This window comes from Zonotrichia leucophrys, chromosome 2, assembly GCF_028769735.1.
Source record: "Zonotrichia leucophrys gambelii isolate GWCS_2022_RI chromosome 2, RI_Zleu_2.0, whole genome shotgun sequence".
Lineage (NCBI taxonomy): Eukaryota > Metazoa > Chordata > Aves > Passeriformes > Passerellidae > Zonotrichia > Zonotrichia leucophrys.
The window spans coordinates 9,589,743-9,612,041 of NC_088171.1; the positions used below are offsets into that span (position 1 = coordinate 9,589,743).

The 22,299-nt window shown below is 36.1% G+C and overlaps 1 protein-coding gene across 2 annotated transcripts in view; it reads left to right on the plus strand.

Moving 5' to 3' along the window:
* UBE3C (ubiquitin protein ligase E3C) overlaps positions 1 to 22,299 on the plus strand; it is a 77,955-nt gene that overhangs the window by 16,157 nt on the left and 39,499 nt on the right. For both annotated transcript variants that reach the window (XM_064703900.1, XM_064703901.1), the window contains 11 exons: positions 1,227 to 1,301; positions 1,987 to 2,133; positions 2,809 to 2,924; positions 4,364 to 4,521; positions 6,541 to 6,694; positions 7,469 to 7,689; positions 7,970 to 8,124; positions 9,875 to 10,062; positions 18,104 to 18,190; positions 18,817 to 18,974; positions 19,529 to 19,761. In XM_064703900.1, the coding sequence (XP_064559970.1) occupies positions 1,227 to 1,301; positions 1,987 to 2,133; positions 2,809 to 2,924; positions 4,364 to 4,521; positions 6,541 to 6,694; positions 7,469 to 7,689; positions 7,970 to 8,124; positions 9,875 to 10,062; positions 18,104 to 18,190; positions 18,817 to 18,974; positions 19,529 to 19,761 (1,692 nt within the window). The remainder of the gene's footprint in view (positions 1 to 1,226; positions 1,302 to 1,986; positions 2,134 to 2,808; positions 2,925 to 4,363; positions 4,522 to 6,540; positions 6,695 to 7,468; positions 7,690 to 7,969; positions 8,125 to 9,874; positions 10,063 to 18,103; positions 18,191 to 18,816; positions 18,975 to 19,528; positions 19,762 to 22,299) is intronic.

Sequence of the window (22,299 nt, forward strand, 5' to 3'; positions counted from 1 at the left end):
CTTATTCAGATAAGTTACTTTAAGAACCAAGGTTTTCCAAGAAAAATAAAATAGGCCTTGAATAGTGATTTTGTCTGATGTTCTCTCTGGTCAGTTCAGGTCCTGCTTTTAACTTGGATGTGTCTTTATAGAACAATAAATTGGAAATCAAGGATTTGGGACTTGAAAGTTTATGTGAACTTTCCAAAAGTATTTTGATGAAATTTATGAAAACATTTTGGTGTTTTGTTTTGTCTGATGACCCTCAGAATTATAGGTTCAATATAGTTTAAGGATTGATTAGTTTAAAATTCCTCTTTTTAAGCAGGCTTCTTGATCTTTGTACTTTTCCTTCAGCCACTGCTTTGTAGCTCTAGGTTCATGAGCAACTCTTTATTTCCCCTCTTTCATTCCCTAAGAAACCATATGGACATTGTTAGAAATATAATGACAGTAGCCACTTCCCATAGATATTTATTGTAATGGGATATGCCCAGGGTGTTGTCAGGGAACCCTCCAAGAGCTCTTTCCACAGCATCTCAAGCAAGCTGGCTTTCAGTTCCTCAGAGCCATTGTTAAAAGGTGATTTTTGCTACTCTTTCCACTTTCTGAGGGAGATGTCATAAAAGGAATCACTACATATGTCTGGTTTTGGAGAAGAGACTAAGAATTTTTATTAATTTATTTCTTTTGCTTCTGTGCCACAGTGAGCTTTAAGCCTCATTTTCCTTTTCATGGCAGTACTGTCTCCAAATAACTGATTTTTTTAAATTGTTTTCCCCACATCTAAATTGTGCCAGCATCATAATGCTTTTATATTATTTGAGTGAAAACAAATAAGTGGATTGTCAGTGTTTGCTGCTCCGTGCAGAAAGAAGAATGATGTAATTGAATTTGGTGAATCCTTCAGAATTTTTCAACAGAGTGTTAAGACTTTGTCTAATAAAATGCATTAACAATAAAGTGATGCAAAATAATAACATATTTATGTTGATTTCTGTAGTATTACATACTTACTGTGTATTAAATACTCTTTTGCAATATTTAATGGTAAATTTGTATTTAAAAACGAAAAGCATTCTCACTGATGTATGTGTATTGGGTATGAACATTAAATTTTCTTTGACTAATGATTGCTGCTTAATTTTCATTAAAAAGCCATATTAATACAAATGTACTGGATAAAGTGGTAGAAATTAGAGTCAGTCCTGTGATGCTGATTTCAGTTTTCTTGCTCTGTTTTACAGGAAGAAAGGCGGAGGCTGAAAAATGCAATAATAATCCAGTCATTTGTGAGAGGGTACAGAGACAGAAAACATCAAGTCAGTACCTGATTATTTAATTAGAAAGATGCTGAATGGTTTTGTTGAAAATGAGATTTTCTTGTAAAAAATAATTTCATTGAAAAATTGTTTTGAGTATTTGAGAAATTGGAAATTCTTTTTTGCCTCTTGGCATTTTCATTTCAAACTCAGTATTTTAGTAAACAGTGGCATTTTCATTTCAAACTCAGTATTTTAGTAAACAGATATGTATTCTGCAAAGCATGGATGTGACTGGACCTGAGTGGGATTTTGCAGTGGTTTTTTTAGCTGATGAATTGGATAAAAAGCATTAAGTAGTAAGAACTTTCACACACCAGTAGAGCTTTTAATTTTTTTTTTTCAGTTTGGTCAAGGTGGTAGTTTGGGTCAAAAAGTTGATTTAGGTTGCTGTTGGATAGATTCTCCCAAGGAAGTTCTGTTTAAATTTGTTAATTTGAATGAACTGTACTAAAATGTTTGATGTGATAATGCTTGATAAGCAGCAGATTTGTTGCAACTGTGCTGAGTTACAGAATGGAGTTATGGCTTCAGCTGTGATACCATGTCTATGTTTTGATCTCTGTACAAATATGTGTTGTATCTGTTTTACTACTTTGCAGCCTCACTGGATGGGAAGCTGAGGTTTTGCTCTGTTGTAAATCACAACCATTACTGATGTATTGATGCATGTTTTGTTTTTAAGTACTCTATCCAAAGAAGTGAATTTGATCGCTGGGCTAGTTTGGCTCAGTCTGGAGGAGCCTTTTCCACTGCTCATGGAGCGAATTTGACTCTCTTAGTTCGCCAGTTGCTCTTTTTCTACAGACAGAATGAGGACTCCAAGCGTTTGGTGAGTACTGTTACCTACCTTGATCTGTGGTGCTTGCACCTCATGCACTTTTAGAGTAGTGTTTCACTGCAAAGTGCACTTTTCACTGCACTCTGCTCTTTTTCATTTAGTCACAATAACTTAAAATTAGATTTTACAAGTGTGTGTGCCCACACACATATATATAGTATGTGAAATGAAGCCTTGAAAAATCCTATGTGTATTATTTACAGTAAGTTTTAAAAAATACTATACATCTATTAGGATTTTAATTTTTAGACAGTATTTCTACTTAGCCCCATGGTCATTCCCATGGTGTTTGGGTGGTATTTTTTTCTCACTGTTCGGTATTGCTGGCATATCAATTGCAAAGTCACTGCCAGCTTCACAAATGTATAAGTGTGATTTGTAGTGGCTGGTAATAATGGACATTAAAGAATTATGGCTGTTTAAAAAGAAAAAAATTACCAGATGGTGTAGTTCAGTCTTAACTTTGAAAGTTTAGTACTTAGTGGTTGTGGAGTTTATAATGAGAAACAGTTTTCTTTTTCTCAACTGAACATGATTCAATCTGAGTTTGTGTTTTGTAAGTCTTCCAAAAGTATCCATAACAGCATTGAAATATCACTGTCTGAGTTGTCATAGATAATAAAAGTTGTCATTATAAACTGTAAACTTGTGCATATCTTGTTGCAGGTATGGATGTGTCAGAATTTAATTAAACAGAGTTCTCAGTTTGTTAAGCAATTGGATGGTCCAGACAGACTTACTTGCTTATTCCAAATAAAAAGACTGTTGGGGCTGTGTTGCAGGTAATTTATTCTTTTTCTATGTGCTAGTATTTAAAAAGTGTTCAGAAATTATGGTAGGCACTTGTTTGTTTCTTTTTGTAGCGAGTGAAGTATGAAATGTACATTATTTTATGTAGAGGACTGTTTATATTATATATGTGTCATCCATGGTGTAGGATACCTGTTCCTGTGTAGAACAATCAAATGTTCTGAAGCTCTGTTGACTTGCAAATTCAACATGTGCTTAAGGGATGCTCTCCTAGGATAGGCCTGAGTCTGTTCTTAACTGTTTTTGTTTAGTGATATCATTGACAATATTTGTGGAAATCAGGTTTTCTTGGGAACTGATAGTGTTTAGATGTTATTATCTGAAGTAGATTAATGTTCCAAGGGTATCCTTTGAATAGATGTTGTTTGAAAACGGATATAATTGAATAGGGCTTTCCTCACTCTTTATTTTGAACTGAAGGCATATTGAGCAGTCACATTTTGGCTTCAACATTAAATTTATTATTTGTAGTGGGAGAATCACAGAAGGGTAAATCTTTTAAGGTGACTTGAATATCTGGCAGCTATTGCTATTCTGTTGTTAGAAAACAATATATTTGTTCTTATCAATAACAGGGACTAGTTACACTCTGCAGAACTTCAAAATACTTGTTTTTATGAAAGTTGTTTAATTTAAGTCACTAAAACTTGTGTTCTTATAAGTGTAGTGTGTAAACTGTATGTATGATAAAAGGTGACACCAGATTCTAAAGAAGACTTGGGTGGTGGGCTTTAAAGTCCTTGTGCTGTGGGACACAGATGTGGTGCCACTGCATGGAATTGTACATTTTCACTACAGTGGAAATTGTGTTTTTGTAAATGCAGCTCTTAATATGGATAAGGAAGAAAACACATTGTTAGGACAAGTCAGTCCATGTACATCTTGCACTAAAAAATACTTTGAATTCTAAATAGGCTCTTAGTCATCATAATTTCTGTGGCTACTGATAGCTGTTACATAAGCAGCTTGTTAAGAGGGAGGGAATGGTTGTATTTTTAATATTTCAGTCTGTAATCAAAGTCATACTGTGTTAGTTATGCACATGATGTTCCCTAACACCTGTTCCCAGCCTGTGCTGCTCTGGGGCTTTCATGGCTTCATTTGTCATGTGTGGTTAGTGGTACATGTTGCTAAAACATGTATTATTCTTTGCTTCTCTCCTAGTTTATGCTGTAGACCTCCAAATTTTCAAATCACTCAGAGCAAGAATTTAATAGGATTTAAAGGTAAAATGCCATATTTATAGCTACCTGAAAATCAGGAGTTATTATTATAAAGATGCCAGCAAAAAGATGTAGCTAAACCACTGAGAGCACCTGGAAACCAAGTAGATAGAAATAAGTTACTTTAAGGTGAATGTGTGGTGAAAAATGAGAAATATCTTGTTAAATAATTTTAATTTCATTTCTAGGCTACTGCAAAATTGCAATGATGACAGTCTGAATGTTGCACTTCCTATGAGAATGCTTGAGGTATTTTCATCTGAGAATACGTATTTGCCTGTTTTACAAGATGTCAGCTTTGTGACATCATTAATTGAACAAATTTTGCACTACATGGTTCAAAAAGGTGAGTGGCTAGGAACCAGATGTTCTGGGAAGTAATCAAAAATTCAATGTCTGAAGCTCATATTGTTTAATAAAATTTTTGTCTTTACCACAGACATGATGAATAAAGTGCTGCATACGCTAACATATGCCGTAGGAGGATGTTGTCCTTGTAATGAGGTCATGGCTTGAGAAATTGCTGCTTGATTTCTTTGGAAATTCTCTTTATAAATTGAATATTCTACTGAGTTATTTATAGAGACTTGTAGCACAACTTTTGATAGTAGGTGGATATTGCCTAACAAAATTTTATTCCAGAAGATGTTTAACACACTCTCATGGACACACGCACTGTGGCAGATCTAGGCCTCAGTTGTGTAAAAGTTGATAATTGTGTTGCAGTACTGTTCTCTGTAAATGTTAATATTCATTATTATTCTAGATTGGCATTAGCTTTTCACCCTGCCAGCACTCAGACACCTTAGCAGGGATGGTAGCCTGGCTTTTATTTCTCTCCTGCCATCATCAGCAAAACTGTTTGCTGAACTGCAGTCAGTGACACCTGTGCAAACATACCAGAAGTTAATGAATTGGATAGTTAGCACCAAAATGGTGTTTAGTTGCAAAGAAACTTTATTGCTCTGGAAATGTCCAAAATAAATTATTTTGCCTTTTTGGTATGGTGGCTTGAGTTCACATAACTTGTGGATTGTGAGGAAAGACAAAAACATTCTGAAATAAATCTCTTGGATCCAGCCTCTTTGGTGTAAAATGCAGAAAGTCCATCTTCCAGTCATTGGAATTGGTTATTGGAATATTTCTATATAATATTTACAGTACATTCAGTGGACTTGACTACCTAATCCTGTTGCTAAGGACTGCATGTTGAAGTCACTATGAAGAAAAAAATTACTCTTAATGTAGCACATTTATTTTACTTGCCTTGCCTTAACAGAAACTATGTTTGTCACATTGGTTTTTATATAATAAATATGCACGTATTTATTCTTTTAGTGTAATATTCTGTCCTCACAACTGATATATGAAAGTTTGAGATTATAGAATCATAATTTTTTTCTAAATTTAGCTTTCTGATTGCTTATTATGAAAACATAAAGAAGTGGTTTTGCGTTACTGCAAGTGTTCTGTCTCCTGATAAGTTTTGATGCTGAACTTTTAAAGGATCTGTTTCCAGTTTTCATTAGTGTATGTTTTTGGATAGAATTGGCCTTTCATGTGTGTCTGCTCATTGCTAAGCCATTCCTTTATGGGACTTCTACTGTAAAAAGTTAGGTGGTCCCTGAGGAGGGTTCTCAGACTGGACTCTCAGTGGTGTGACACTGTTTATGCATTTACAGTGTTCCTGTAATTGTGGGACTTGTGTCTCAGTGTGGGAGTTCATTGAGCATGAAGGAAGTTGGTGTAAGAATGAAATCACGTGGTTCCATTTGTACTTCAGTGAGACAAAAATAAATTCCTCTCTATACATGTCTTTATGGCATGGGTGATAATGCATTTTATTACTGTCTGAGAGGGCCCTGCTCTGGAAATAGTGATTGTATTCTTCAGTCTGCTAAGGCAAGGTGGTCACAGAATTGGGACATTCTGCCAGCAGGCCTCTTGCCTGTATGGTGCAGTCATGTTTTGGAATAGAGTGGAAAATTCTTCATTTCTGGAAGAGTGAAAGGACAACATGACTAGAGTAATTCAAAGGAGAGGAGAACATCCTTGTCATAAATCATTATTTTAAAAATCAAAGTATTCACTTCATTCACTTCATCAGTAAGAGCTGATTGATCTTTCAAAATCAAACTGACTCTGAATATGGTTATCTATGAATGATTTTATAATGTGATGTTTCCAAAGAGATTGCTGATACAGTCTGTTAATTATGTGAATGTGACTTGGACTATTGTAAAATGTCTTCCTAAGTCAAGCTTCATGTAATGAATTAGAAAGTATTTTTCAACTTCATTTATTGTTTTATATGGAAAAGAAGAAAAATAATGCTGTGTTTAAAAGTGATGTTTTTTGCTTGCAGGCTACTACAAGTCGCTTTATTTGTTAATTAACAATAAGCTTCCCTCGAGTATTGAGTATTCTGATGTTTCTCGTGTCCCTATTGCAAAAATACTTCTGGAGAATGTTCTGAAGCCATTGCACTTTACATATAGCTCCTGTCCAGAAGGTGCAAGGTAAATAAAGATAATATGAAACATTTGTGTACTCATTTGCTATAATCACATGTGCAGTTTGTTGTTGTCTAGTGTCCAGCCATTTGTTCAGTGCAATTTGTTGATTTATTTGTACAGTAATGATTTTTTGGTGGCACTGTACATCACTGAAGCAATGTAGTTTCAGGTGTTTTTAAGAAAAAGGCAATAAAATGCTGAATGCTGCAATAAACAGAGCACAGAGAATAGCAGGTATCAGCACACAGGAATGAGGGTGTGGAAAATTTAGATGAGAGCAGAGATGCAGCTAAGGGTAGATGAAAAGAATTTCAGAGTTCAAAAGAACTTTGTGACAGATGAGCTGAGGTTTATGGAGAGAAATTACTAAGGCAGCTTGCAAGCAGAGAGTCAGGTGTGTAGACAGAGAGAACATGAGTTCAGGTTGTATCACATGCAGTAGGATTTTTTGTTGCAATAGGATTTTGTGTAAAAGGGTTTTTAAGATGTATTTTTTTCTCAATATTATAAAAAATGTATTTTATTTCAGATTAGTTTTCTTCCAGTTCATGAAAAGCTTAAAGGATAAAATTGCATGTAAGATCATCAGGAAGAGGATTTAGTCTAAGAAGTTAATTTTTGAGAAATCTGATGTACTAGGATGGAATTAATGGAGCACATCTTTGCAGTCCTCTTGATGGATGTGTTCATACTTGCAAAATGATCTATTATTCTATTGGTGTAATTGTGGGAAATTTTTCCTGTATTTTCTATAGCAACAATTTTTCTTCCTTTCAGGCAGCAGATTTTTGCAGCCTTCACAGAGGAGTTTCTGGCAGCACCTTTTACAGATCAGATATTCCATTTCATCATTCCAGCGCTTGCTGATGTGCAGACCGTTTTCCCTTATGAACTCTTTCTGAATGCACTATTATTAGCAGAAAGTGGATGTTCAAGAAGAAGTGATCAAGCCCCATGGCTTTTCTACTTTGTGTTAACAGTTGGAGAAACATATTTGGGTGAGCAAGCTGAGTGGACAATTCATGGATTTTTTCATGTTGGAGTTAATATGTTATGTATTTCCTCAGCATGGTTCATTGCCAAGTAAAAAGGACAGTTTGTGGATAAAAGTGTTGGAGAGATCTGTTCTGTTATCTGTTCCTACCCTTTTCATTGTAAAAATGCACTAATTTAGTAAGATTTGGCATAACTTGTTTTGGTCAGGTATTTCTGATAAAATACTTTTGTAGCACACTGTGCTCTCACTGATGATGATTTATTTCTCTGTATGTGCTCTAGGATCCCTTTCAGAGGAAGGACTTCTTGTGTATTTGAGGGTACTCCAGACTTTTCTCTCTCAGCTGCCTGTGTCTGCTGCTGGTACAGATTGTCAAGATGCAAACAGTGATTCTGAAGATGAGGATGAAGAGATCAGTAAAATGACAACTACACCAGTAAGCAGTGCACAATTCCTGTCAATGCGTTTGTGCTGCAGCAACAGCAGCAGAGACAGGCACAAACATGATCACTCTAAGTCCAGTATTTTTCTATAGGAGTAGAAGGGAGCCTGTTTGCTTCTTAAAAATTGATGTCTGTTCCCTACAAGCAAATGGAATTGATTGTTTACATTAAAGCAACCTCCTTACTATAACAATAGATCCAAAACTACAGATAGTATGTCTGTGCAAGTACAAAGCTTCTATTAAAAAAAAGGCTTAAAATTGCCTTTTTACATTTGTATTTTACAGAGATTTTCTTACTCTTTGTATTCTGTAGGTCCACAATTAAATTGAGATATCATGAAATACACTGATACTCCAACTTAGTGGGTTTTTTTTTTTCCTCATGGAAATAACTACAATTTTTATGCTGTAGAATAGGTCAGTATATACCCACTAACTCAAAGCCCTGAAAGGGAAACCAGCATCTGCTTCCTGTAATAATACATAGAGACACTGTTATACATAGGGCTTCTTCACTATAGTTTAAAGTTATTTATAAGTCTGTGCTGACTTTGGCCTCCTGTTACTCATATCAAGACTTTGACTAACCAAAGTTGAACAGATGTAAATTCAGCATTTTCTTACTGGCTTTTTTGTAGTCTTTCAGAAGACACAGCCATTCAAAGGATATAGTGTGCATGCTTTCCTTTTAGAACTGGAGCAATTTCACCATATTTAAAGTCCATTTAAAAAAATCAGAAGAGCCAGGGAGTACTTGCAGCATTTTACTTGAGTGGTTTTAGATGCTGCATGTTACTGTCACACCAAAATCTTTACCAGTTTAGTGTGAATAAAATACTTTTTTTGCCAGGCACACATACTGTCTGCAATGTAGATATTGGCAGATTGTACTTAGAGATCAGTGATGCTTGAGAGGTGATTAGGTAAAAACAAAGCAGTAATTTCTGTTTACAGATAACTTACACTAATTCATAAATTAGGAAAAAAATCTGCTCTGAGAAGGCTTTATATAAATAATACTCTTTATTGCAATATGGTTTTTTGTGTGTTTTTCCTGTGATTTTTTGTACATGTTATGTATTTTTATGCATGCCTGTCTTGCAAAAAAAACCAAGGTGAGTGGGTAAGCAACCCCTCTTTCTTAAAAATCTGTAACTGATTCACTTGTGTCCTTCAATGAGCCTGAGAGCTTTGCTCAGAGGAAGTTAGGAAAAGGTTAAGGTGGACTCAGTTACATGCCAAGAGAAAGCATTCCTCTTCACACACTGCTGGTACTACCCAGACATGTAGTGACCACCCTGAACTTTGTTGTCATTTGTTAATCCAAGAGATGTGAATGTGAAAATACTCCTTATAAAGGAATTTAGAGTCAACATCCATTTCTGGGTTTCATGTAATGCTGACTGATGGCAGTGGAGAAGAGATGATTATTCACATGTTTCATGCCACTAAAAGATTTTGCCTAATTATGTGTAAGTATTACAGAACATACCTATAGTAAAGGCAGTATTTCCACTGGCCTCAGTGAAGGGTGGATACCAAAGCTCAACACTTACCTGCCTGGGACTTTAAGTTGGTTCCTGGATCTGATATTTTCAAAACCTGGATATGTATATGTGCTTCTGTTTTATTTATTGTACCAGAAAACTTCATTCTAGTTAAATTTGGAAGTATTTTTTAATAGAAATGGGGATATCATTAAAAAAAATTAAAAGTAAACATTCCTTTGGTGTGTTTGTAGGGTGATGGGAGAATATCAGTCCAGTACATAACTGAGGAGTGCCTCAAGAAATTGGACACAAAGCAGCAGACAAACACTCTGCTGAACATGGTGTGGAGAGATTCAGCCAGTGAAGAGGTCTTCACCCTGATGGCATCAATTTGCCACACACTCATGGTACAACACCGAATGATGGTGCCAAAAGTCAGGCAAGTAGAAATAATAGTCATCTTCAGCTGCAGTACATCTAAAATTTTCTTAGATAGACTTGTTTTAAATTCCTTGTGGAGTTTTTTCTGTGTTTTCTTTTATAATTAACCAAAATAAATTAGAATTTCAGAATTTAAACAGTAATTCCAGGCAAACCAAAGAGTGGATTCTTTGTTTCTTACTTTTCTTGCTGGTCACTATCCCCTCTCAGGATTCTTGTAAGCATTTGATCTCTTCCCTTGCTCAGAGCAAGTGTTGAGTGTCATTCTAGTAGAAATTGGACTACCTTGTTTCTAAAACATTCAGTGCTCTGAATTCCCCAGTCTCTCTGGTTAGCTGAGCACTGAAACCAACTCATTCACACCCTTCTTTAGTATATGCCAAAATCTCTTGCTGCCTATTAAAATAATTGCGAACTATTGAAAATTGCTGATTTCTGGGGAGGGTTTGGTACCTGAGGTAAAAATAAAGGGCATGTTCATTTGTGCAGTTAATTAATTAATTCCTAACTATTGAAAAGTGCTGGTTTTTGGGGAGGATTTGGCACCTGAGATGAAAATAAAGGGCATGTTCATTTGTGCAGTTAATTAATTAATTCCTGACTATTGAAAAGTGCTGGTTTTTGGGGAGGATTTGGCACCTGAGATGAAAATAAAGGACATGTTCATTTGTGCAGTATTCTTTTACTAAGATTGTTCTGACATTTGTGGTTTGCAATGGGAGAAGATTTTTGACCTTTTTATTGTCAGACTGAGACCCATAAGTATTAACACTGTTCTGGTGCAAGTAGTTTGGAGTACCTGTGTAGTTGCTGGTAGTAAAGTAAGTATTCAGGGAATGTTGTCAACATAATTCAAACTGCATTGTAAACAGTGATACAGAAAACTAATTAGGTGCTATCTTAGCCCAATGGTGTTTATAGCTGCTAGAGGAAGTGAGATGTCAGTGAAACTGTGATTGCTCGATTAGGGTAATTAGTTCTTTGTAGACTAATTGCATTAGAGCAGGATGTGAGACCTGAAGATCATAGCAGCAGTTGAATTAGTGTGCCAGCTTTATTGTTGCAAGTAGTACATTGCCTTGGATAGTAATTACTGAGCTTAAATGCATCACTGCTTTGGCTGGGGGCTTGCTGGTGAACTGTGTGGAAAAGGGTGTTTAAGGAATAAAGAAGTCACCCAGCTTTAATTGTAGGAGTATGGCATCTATTTCCTCTGAAGAGCTCTGTTGGGTCTTGGCAATTATTTGTGATAACAAGCTATTTACACATTGGGTACATTCAGGAATTATGAAAGCTCTACTCAGCATCTTCTAGTAGAAAATAACTTTACAAATTGTGACTTTTGAATAGCTGAATTTTAGAAATGAGTAGGAGATACTAAGATATCTCTCAATTATACCAGTGCAATTACTTTTGTGGTCAAAATGAACTTATTTTACACAGATATTTGGTAAATTAAAGTAGACATTTAATTACTGGTTCTGACTTAGAAGTCAGCTGTAAGTGCTGAGTTTGCCCGGGATCATCATTTCAGCAGCTGTCAGTCTTTTGTCCTACTCTCAGTGCATTTTAGGCATGGCCTAGGTTACCCAGTAGCTATTCTAAACATAATTTTTGAGTATTTTTTGAAGGACAGATGATGCTTATTTGTGGAATTTAAAAATATAATTGAAAGACATTTTGTCATGAAGTTTCACTTTTTTTGTCTGGTGATTTTTTTTAATGCCGAAATATTTTTATCAAATGTAATTCTAGTCTTTTGAAAGATGCTGCCCTTGCTTTGAAACTTTTACTTAATATCCAGAGTGAAGTATATCTACTTAATAAAACCATGTAGAAATAGTTAAGCAAAAATAATTTATCTGAAATTATTTTTAATGCATTCTAAGAGCCAATAGTGCTCTTTTATTTTGTGTTTGAAATCATACTGGGTTTAAAATAGGAGCAGTTAAAAAGACTTAGTTTAATAGCATATCTGTCATATAAAGTAATGATAAAACCAGAAGCTTCAAATCTGAAAAATGGGATGATAAATACAGTAATAATTGAAAATAATTTTTCAGTAACAGGAAAATTGAGCTAAGATCGACACAAGATTTTGAAGGGAACAAATGACAAATATCTCAGTATTGTTTTAATAGTTCTGAGGTTTTTTTTCCTTCTTGGACAAAGATGAGAATTTCAGAATATAGACTTGTGTCACTGTTATTGCTGAATGCTTTTTTTTTTCCTTAAGGCTTCTCAATACTTTTATAATTTGACTGATGATTATAATATACTTTTATAATTTGACTGATGATGATGATATTGTGTAATGTTAGGAACATTGGTGTTGCTGAATCAACTCAGTGTTTTCCTTGATTTTGCAACAGAGACCAAGTCCAAAACAAGATGCCCACAAGTATAATGTAGTTTTGAAAGGAGCAAGCCTGTGAAGTGATTTTCTGATGCTATAGATAGGGTGGTGGGATCCAGAGGTGGATAACTGAAAAAACACATTGCTTTGGGTTTTTTATTAGGAATTTTGATGAATTCTGAAATAATTCTGGAAATATGCATTCAAGCCAACTTAAAGAAGAAGGTCACAATACAAGAAAAACCTGTAAAAACTACAAATACAAAAAAAAAATGTAGCTTGTGTTCAGTAACCTGGATTAGAGGTGTAAAATGAAATCCTGATTGTAAAGGAGCAATTAAGAGTTCTGCTTGTTTTCAAAAGGGATGAGGCTTTAATCTTTCCAGGATGAAGTTGATACATATTATTGAATACTGTTTCTAAAAAAAATAAGGAGAGATTTTTTTTTCTTGGACTGTAGTTCTTCTGGAGAGACTTGCAGGACTATTTCATCAAACCAATGCTTTAAATAAGTAAGTTGTGTTTCTGTAAGATATTTTGGGGTGTAATTTAATACCTTAGACTTCAGCTTTATTCCAGCTGGTGTTAAATGGTGGTGGAGGTTGTGCTGGGACGTCAGTGCCTGAGCAGTGCCCCGAGTGCAGTGCCTTGGGGAGCAGCTGCACAGTCCCTGTTCTCACTGCTGCCATTACTGCAGCTGCTCATCTCAGCCTGAGGCTCAGCCCTTCTCTGCTGTGGTGTGAGCAGCCTGTGCTCACATGTGTGCTGAGATACCCAGGCTTTATCCAGGCTGTTATGGTCATTCTTTAGGCAGCGTTCTGACACTGCTGTGTTTTTCTTAAAGCCAACATCATTGCATCTGCAATTTTAATCTTTTTTTAAGCTTTGCTGTATGTTCATGGTCCAATACAAATAGAGGTAGAAGCATAAAGCAGCCTGAAGATCAGGAGAGTGCATTTAGCAGTGGCTGTGCTGCTGTGTCATACCTGTGACACCTCTCAGTTGAGCAGTGACAGAATCGGAACGGTTGGATGGATGGGCAGAATCTAATGGGATGAAGTTCAATAAGTCCAAGTACTGAGTCCTGCACTTTGGCCCCACAATAACCCCCTGCAACGATACAAGCTAGGAACGGTGTGGCTGGACAGTGCTCAGGTGGAAAGGGACCTGGGGGTGCTGGTTCACAGCAGCTGAACATGAGCCAGCAGTGTGCCCAGGTGGTCATAAGGCCAATGGCATCCTGGCCAGTATCAGGAACGGTGTGGCCAGCAGGAGCAGGGAGGTCATTCTGCCCCTGTACTCAGCACTGGTGAGGCCTCACCTGGAGTATTGCATCCAGTTCTGGGCCCCTCTCTTTAGGAGGGACGTTGAGATGCTTGAGCCTGTCCAAAGGAGAGCAACGAGGCTGGTGAGGGGCTTGGAACACAAGCCAAATGAGGAACGACTGAGGGAGCTGGGGTTGTTCAGCCTGGAGAAAAGGAGACTCAGGGGTGACCTTATCACTCTCTTCAACTTCCTGAAGGGTGACTGTGGTGAGCTGGGGTCGGTCTCTTTCTCCAGGCAACAACAGACAGAACAAGAGGACACAGTCTCAAGCTGTGCCAAGGGAGATACAGGCTGGAATTAAGGAGGAAGTGTTTTACAGAAAGAGTGGTCAAATACTGGAATCATCTACCCAGGGAGGTGGTGGAGTCACCGTCCCTCTAAGAGTTTAAAAAAAGACTGGATGTGGCACTTGGTGCCATGATCTAGTTGAGGTTTTAGAACATGGGTTGGACTTGATGATCTTAAAGATCTCTTCCAACCTAGAATTTCTGTGATTCTGTGATTTCTGTGATTCTGTAATCTCTGCCCCAGCAGCAGTGACCTGTCGCAGGCTGTATGAGCTCCTCTCATTCTGCTGTATTCTCTTCATTAACTTAAATGGTCTCAGTGGGAAACTGAGCCCAATTTATGACCTAGACTGAAAATCTTGCCTTTAACTAATTAACTTGTAGTGGTGCCTCAGCTAAATTAAGCTTAATGGGTCATTTAATCTGTCCCATTGCACAGGAGGAATTTGACACTTTTTTTAAACCAGAGGTGCCCAAAATGCTAATCTGGCAAGTAGACATAAATCATGTGGCCTTTGTGGACAATTAGATACCTAGAGAGAGAAACAAGGGTCTAAATAAATGATAGTTATGTACTTACTTTTGGGAACAGATAATTTAATTTGGTGTGATTAAAATTGATACTTAACAGGAATCACTAAAGTGAATTTAACTCTATCATAGCCTGAGGTTGAGGCAGTGCGTGTTTTTGCACTTGAAAAAAGTTTTTCCTTTCTGGTAGCAGAGAAATGTTTCTTTCTTCGAAACAGTTGTGCTAAATCTTAATATTGGACTTTACAGAAAATCTATTAATGAATCCATTACATAAAACATGTATAATGATCTCATAATGAAGAAGTTGGTGGCATTCAGTGAGATTTTCAAGAAAATGCAAAACCTCCAGATATGAGGAATTTAAACTTTAGCTGCTTCAGTTTTTTTTAGAATAGTGCAAATATTGAAAATGAAACCCGAGTTAGATTTTATAATTTAACATAAAAATCAAAATGCCTGTAATATTTTTTATTTCTAGTTCTTTTTCTGTTTTTTTTTTCTTTTTCTTTAAAGGAAAAAGTGGTCAAGACTGTTTGACACTCAAAAAGATATATATATATATATATATTAGCTGATCTTGAAACTTTGTGAATTCCTAAGGCTTTTTCCTCAGGGTGTATGAGCCATCCCTGTACTCTTTTGCAGTTTATCAGGAATTTTTGCACTGTGTCATTTTAATGTAGCTCTACTTGGAAAGGCTGTTTTTAAACAGGTGAACATCTTTTATCTGCCAAGGAAAAAGATCAAATAAGGTAGATTTTGACCTATTTTGATTCTCCAAGATTTTTTTATAACTTAGCCGTTTTTTGCTTTTCACAGTGCTTTTTTTTTTGTCAGTGTGAAACCAAAAATTTTGAAACTTTATTATAACTGATTTTGTGTAGCTACAACTTTCCAAAGTCATCCTTGCATTTTGTGGTGGGTTTCTTTTTTGTATTTTTTGGTTACAGTTGTCATTTTGAACTTTGAAAGCCAATTTCTGTACTTGGAGTGGGAAGGTAGTTGGTTTTTTCTGCCATCTTTACTTTTGCAATGGATTAAATTTCAGGTGAATCTAGCAGTGCAAATCTCTTTAAACACACAGCCCAATTCACCATTCTGTGCTCAATTTCCAGTTCTGTGTTTGTTTTCTGGTCACAGCACAGAAACTTTAGAATGGAAGCTTTAGAGCAGATGAATTCATTTGCTTCATAGTTACAGTTATTTCATATTAATGAAACAGGCTGTTGGTGCCATCTTCTACCTAATGTGCATTTTTGTACTTAACCAGATTTTCAGGAAAGGGAAATGTGAAAGTGGAATTAATTCAGCATTTCTGGATCTGAGCCATGAAACAGAGCAGTTGCTACAATTGACTGCCTGAATCACGGATATGGAATAAAAATGGCTAAAACTTAGGCAAAGGTTATTATTATAAGCTCTTAAGGTTTGTCCTTTTTTCCCCTTCATTACTGCTGAATATTGCTAGAATGAAAAAATGAATTACATTATGATAGGTTCATTGTCCATAATGTTTGTTCATTTCTGCTCAGACTGGTACATAATTTCCAGGGATGATTGAGAAATTAACAAGTTTTTACTTGGAAGCTGCGTGAGACCTGAAGGCAAGGTGCCAAATTACTTTTCATTTTAAATGTGAGGCTGAAAACTGAAGGTCACTGTGGAAATTTCTCATTTCGGAAACCAAGACATCTGAGCTATCATACAGATATTTAAACAGTAAAATACAAATCCTTATTCTAAATTAGCTAGGTATGATAAGGCTGTCCTTACATGTTAATGCATAATTTTTGCCAAATGTCAAAATAATATGACTTTAGAAGGGAATGGAATTCTCATGTATCAAATTGAGGTTGAATTTTTTTGAAAAAAACACAGAGTAGAATTTAATTTAACAGCAAAGCATATCTTAAACTGGCATTAGCTGCAGTTGCTTCAAATTTGACTTGGACTTGGTAATGTTCCCAATGTGCAATTTCTTTGAAATAAGTGAAGCTCCCAACTCTTTTTAAATGTAATGATCTATGCATTTAAAATTCAAAGAGGCACAGTGCAAACTCAAGGCTGCTTGTTTCGTTTCCCATCTTCCTGCATGGCCCTAGTGTATTTCCAGAACTCCCTGTAGCTGTGAAAGGCTCCTGTGTGCTCAGTGAGTTCTGCTGCCTCCTGCTGCTGCCTCCCAGGTCTGTGTGTGCAGCCTGGGGGCTGCAGGTGAGCTGGGAGCCCGAGGAAGGCACCAGCTCAGGGTTGAGCTGTGGGAAGGCAGCAGGAGCAGCCAGCTCAGGGGTGTTGGTGAGAGGGTGTGTAGGTGTTCTTGTGTGGGAGTTAAACCATTCTCCAATGTTTTAAAACCTTTAATGATATTTTACTTTTTTTCACTAATGAAATGTGTGCTTCTTTTCCTTTTGCCATCTGGCAAATATTTATTTCCATGTGGTCCACAATAATACTTTGTTTTGTGGCAGCAGATAGCCTCCCCTGCCTGCTCACATTTCCCAGCCTCCCATCTCTTTTATGCCTGGTCACAAGAGAATTTTGATGTTGCAAAACTCTTGGCTACTGAGAGATGTTGATCCCAGTATTTCTTTTACTTACTCCCTAGTAGGAATTAGGAGACCTAGGGAAGTAGCATCTAGAAAAATTAACTGAATAAAGTTCTTTGATACCTGAAAAACTGACTGTTTGGTCAGTGAAATCTGGTTTGGTTCTTAGAAGACATTGTTTCAAATGATTTTGTCTCATTTGTTGTTTCCTATGAGGGGAAGAAAATGTGCTAGGGATGACTTTTTAGTTTTAGGAAGCTTTTTATTTCTCTTTTCTATAAGAAGTTTTTGATAGTGTAATCATGTCTTAAGTAATGTGGTTAAAGTCAGTCCTGTGTATAACTGGCTTGTGAAATGACACATTTACAAACTAATAAGAAATTTTCAAATAATAAGCAATTTTCAGTTTACAGGTGGATTAGTGCACATGTAGCAGTCCTGACATTGTTCCATTGGTGTTCAATTTCTCTCTGCCAAGCTGAGTATATCAGTAAAGCTGCTGTAGTTCTGACATAAATGAAGGTATTTTAATCTACCTTCTGTGAAAAATTGCTGTTTGTTACTGTCAGAAGAACCACAGAAGTGACCTATTAACTAGTTTAGTGTAACTTCCTGTATTAGAATTTAAAAGGTCTCAGATCATTAATTCAGTGATTCATGTTAATATATGTTGAATTCAGCAAAAGACTGGAAATGTGGGTTTATATTGTAGGGTTTGTTGCTGAAATAATGAAAACTGTTATTTATATTGTGTGGTTTGTTGCTGAGATAATGAAAATTGTTATTTTTGATATAAGGTTTTATATACTCGATTGTCAGCTTTTGGGGTTTTTACCATGTTTGATCAGAATAAGACCTTTCATGTGGAAAAAGTAAATTTAAGTTGTTAATTTCTGAAAAAGGCTTGACTGGAAAGTTCTTATAGAAACATTTGTGTTTTGTGAATTTTGAGTATTTTGGATGACCCAATTAATTTAACTTTTTTTTTTGCAGGCTTCTTTATAGTTTAGCCTTTAATGCCAGATTCCTGAGGCATCTTTGGTATTTGATATCTTCAATGACTACACGGATGATTACAGGGTATGTATTGTACCATCTCTGGAGCTGATTCTTTGTTAAAGTAGAATATCTAGTGAAGAGGAAATGGGACAGTTAGAGATATGGTGACTTACCTCCTGTGATTTCATAAAACTGAGCAAAATCTTGGAAATCGGACAGAATTAAAAAAATACTTATTTAAAATGAGTTGAATATTTGGTAGTTCTTGCAGTGCTTACAAGCATCAGTGGAGCAAACACTGAAGCTCCAGGTGGAGCCAAATGTGTGAGTTTTATCTCACATGCTCTGACTAGTCCATAAATAGATGGTGGCAGAAGCACTTTCCTGGAGCTGAGGCAGTACAGGTGTGTTCAGTGCTGACATGCAGAGGATTATTCTCTTTGCTTTGTGACTCCAAAGTATCTACAGTCTGTATTAGTTAATGCCCAGGTTTATTTGCCATGCAGACACTGAGGTACCAGTGACAAGAACTTGTGAAGAGTAACTGTATTTTCCAGGAATTGAAAACAATAATTATTTAACTGAAAACACCATTGTTGTATTGCTGTTGGAGCTACTACCATATTATTTTACCAGCATGCTGAAGGTAGTACTGTCATAGAGTATTTTACTAACCCTCTCTTCTGCACTGCATTTTGTATTTTAAGGTCCATGGTGCCACTCCTTCAAGTGATTTCAAGAGGCTCTCCAATGTCCTTAGAGGACTCCAGCCGAATTATCCCTCTCTTCTACCTTTTCAGTTCTTTGTTTAGTCACTCACTTATTTCTATTCATGATAATGAATTCTTTGGTGACCCAATAGAAGGTGAGTTTCAAACATGCTCAATAGCAGTGCTTTGTAAAATGTTTTTGTGTGGGGCTTGGGGCCTCCCTGGGCAATGATTTGCTGACATCTGGGACGAAGGATCTTCTGGCCTGGCTTGCTGATGGTCCCCTGAGCACTCAGCTGTCAGCTGGCTCTTTTATGGTGATTGCACTTAGAAAAAAGAGAGAAAAATTAATGGGCTGCACCTTGGGAACCCTAGCTTTACACAGGGTCTGATATGGAGGTTCTTAATCATGATAATTTTTAATGAGTTAGTGAAGAGAGTGAACTTCTTCTGGACTGAACCTGTAGTTTAATATATAAATTTAACATGGCAGGAATCACAAAAGAGATCAAGGTGATATTGTAATTAAAATAGTTGTGACTACACACAATAATAATATTTGATCTCCTTTCTAAATGTTTACTCAATCTTTTTTTTGGGTGATTTTTTTTCTCTCCATTTAGATTATATGTGTGAATATTAAAGTTGAATTAAATAATTAGGGTTTTTAAAAGTAATTTAAGGAAACTTAAGCTTGTGTTTCATGTAGTTGTAGGTCAAAGACAATCATCAATGATGCCTTTTACACTAGAAGAGCTTGTAATACTGTCCCGCTGCCTTCGAGATGCCTGTCTGGGAATCATCAAGCTGGCTTACCCAGAAACCAAGCCCGAGGTTCGGGAGGAATATATTGCAGCATTTCAAAGTGTTGGAGTGACAAAAAACACAGAAATGCAGCAATGCATACAGACAGAACAGAAAAGGTGGATTCAGTTATTCAAGGTAAATTCTGGCAATTTTCAGAACGTAGCTGTATAAAATTGTAATGATTCTGCTGAAGATATAAAATTAAAAAGATCTAATTTTATTTTATTGCTGTTGCAGCAAGGAATATGGATTTGGGAAGATTGCTGTTTGGCATATATGCTAAACTTCAAGTAATTTAATTCTGATAACTATAACAATTTTTTTTCCTTCTGTCAACTCTTAATTTTCTTCTTGCTTGTCTTGTTTATGAAACAGTTACTGTGTAAAATATGGGGTTTAACTTGGACTCCCTTTAACCAAGGTGCTTAAGCATGTTGTCATAACTTTGTATAGGTGTGAAATTCTAACAAAATCTAATGATTACTCAGGTACTTCTGTATTAGAGACTTCACTATACTGGTACTGTGTTGTATTGGATTCTTTGTAATCTCCTAGAACCTGTGGGTATTCCTCATTTTGGGTTTGCTGGAGCACTAAAGGGAAGGTGAATCTGGCTTAGCAAATATGAATTTAATGTATGTTCTTTCTGGGTATCTACCAGTGTTTTCCTGCTGGTTTTATCTGTGGCATCCTAGCTAAGACATGAGTTAAGAGAAGCTGAAAACGTTAGCAGAAAAAAAACCCTGATATAACTGTTGCTGAGAAAAAGGAGTGCTTGACTTGTCATGAAAATTCTGCAGCAAACACATCTAGTCAGCTAAAATTGCTCATTAAAGAAGTGGGAGCAGAAGAAATGCATTTTCCAAATTGAATGCTAGATTTACAGTCTGTTTAATACTGGCGACCTCTCGCACACTAATGTTCAGTTCGAGTCATCAGCTGTCCCTTCAGGTCTTTTATCACTGCTTTTGTCAAGCTATCTATTTAATTGAAAGAAGTTAATTGAATGAAAATGATCAACTAAGCTTGTATTAATATTGCTAATGGAACTTTCTTCTTGGCCATGTTTGGAGAAAGATGTCATGCTAGACTTTAGGAAAGGCCCATTAAGGCTTGCACTTAACCTGATGGGCTAATTAAGGAATGCTTATTCATTCTACAAGTCTAAGGTAGCCTCTATCCAGCCTATTCTGCCTGATTTTACAACACATTTCACTTATGAGCATAAGCATTAATAGCAGTGAGGGTAACTGATAATGTTTTGATTGCATTGAATACAGTCCTAATGCACCACTGAATCTGTAATTTGCACAGATTGATCTAATATGTGTTTGCACAATGTAATTTAATTACTTGTCTTTAAATTGCCAAATAAACTTTTGATTTAAAGGTCACTAATGAAACCCCCAATATGTGTTTTTTTCTGAGAAAGCTGTCAGACCAGGGGTATTTTTATGCATGCAGTTTGTATCATGCCTCGTTTTTGTTTGCTTTAGTTTGTTATGCTTAATCAATCTTTGTGTAAGTTGGTGGATTTCAGGTGAATTTGATCACATTTTGCTGTCATTCAGAGAGCTGTAAAGTTCTGAGTTACTTTGTCCCACTTTGGCAGTCTGAAATTAAACTTGTAGTGGAACTGTCAAAACTGGGTGTACTCTTATTATGTTCAGGAGCCAGAGTTGTCTTGCATCAGCTGAACTGGAAATATAAATCTTGAGGGTATCTGGAAGGCTCCAGTTCTACCCCAAAAAAGAATATCATAGCAAAGCTTCCCTTGTGTGCTTCTTCAGAAGCATGTTTGTTGTTACAGATGAAAATTGAACATGGCTAAAGGTAATGTCACCAGGAAGACTCCTGTGTATAGCTCTGAGTCTTTCCTGACAGCAGCTTCAGAAAATTGCTTCCTGCCAGTAAGCAGGCAGCAGTACCTTCTTCCAAATCATTAAAACAAAGCTAAAGTAATTAATTATAAATTCAAGTAGAAACTGCTTTTTCTATCTTTTAACTGTGTCAAATATATATCAAATATATGGGATTTATCTTTGCTAAAGCTTTTGCAAGCTGCTGGTAGAAAAAAGCACATTCCTTCCTTATCATCTGTGCTTTTAATTTCTCTTTTTTCTTCTAACTCCTTACTTTTGTGTATTTTCAATACCTCTGGTGTCTAATAAAATACATATGTGTATATATGAAGTGAATTAAATTATATATAAATATATATGTTTATTATTATTATTTAATATATTATATAATGGTAAATCTGGAAACAGTGAGGCTGCTGATAATGATGTGCATATTTGCTAACAGATTGGAGGTCTTTGGTAAGATTTACATGTGAAAATGTCTTCATGCAACAGAAGTCTCCCTTTTTGGCTTTGTAGAATGATAGTGTAGTCAACTATACAGATTCCATAGAAAATCTTAAATCCATTTTCATATACTCATAACTTTGTTCAACAGAAGACTTATTTCACCATCTTGAGTTAATCCTGTGAAATTTTGCTGAATTTTGCTGAATTTTAGTTTTAAATGCTGCTTGCACTGGATACTTTATTGGAAAGAAATCTCCATTTTAATATTTTTATTGCAGTACATCTTCCCTTTCCATGGAATACATACTTAGGAAAAATTTTACAGGGAATGCAGAGTGTGGGTGGCAGCTGGGTTGGTGTT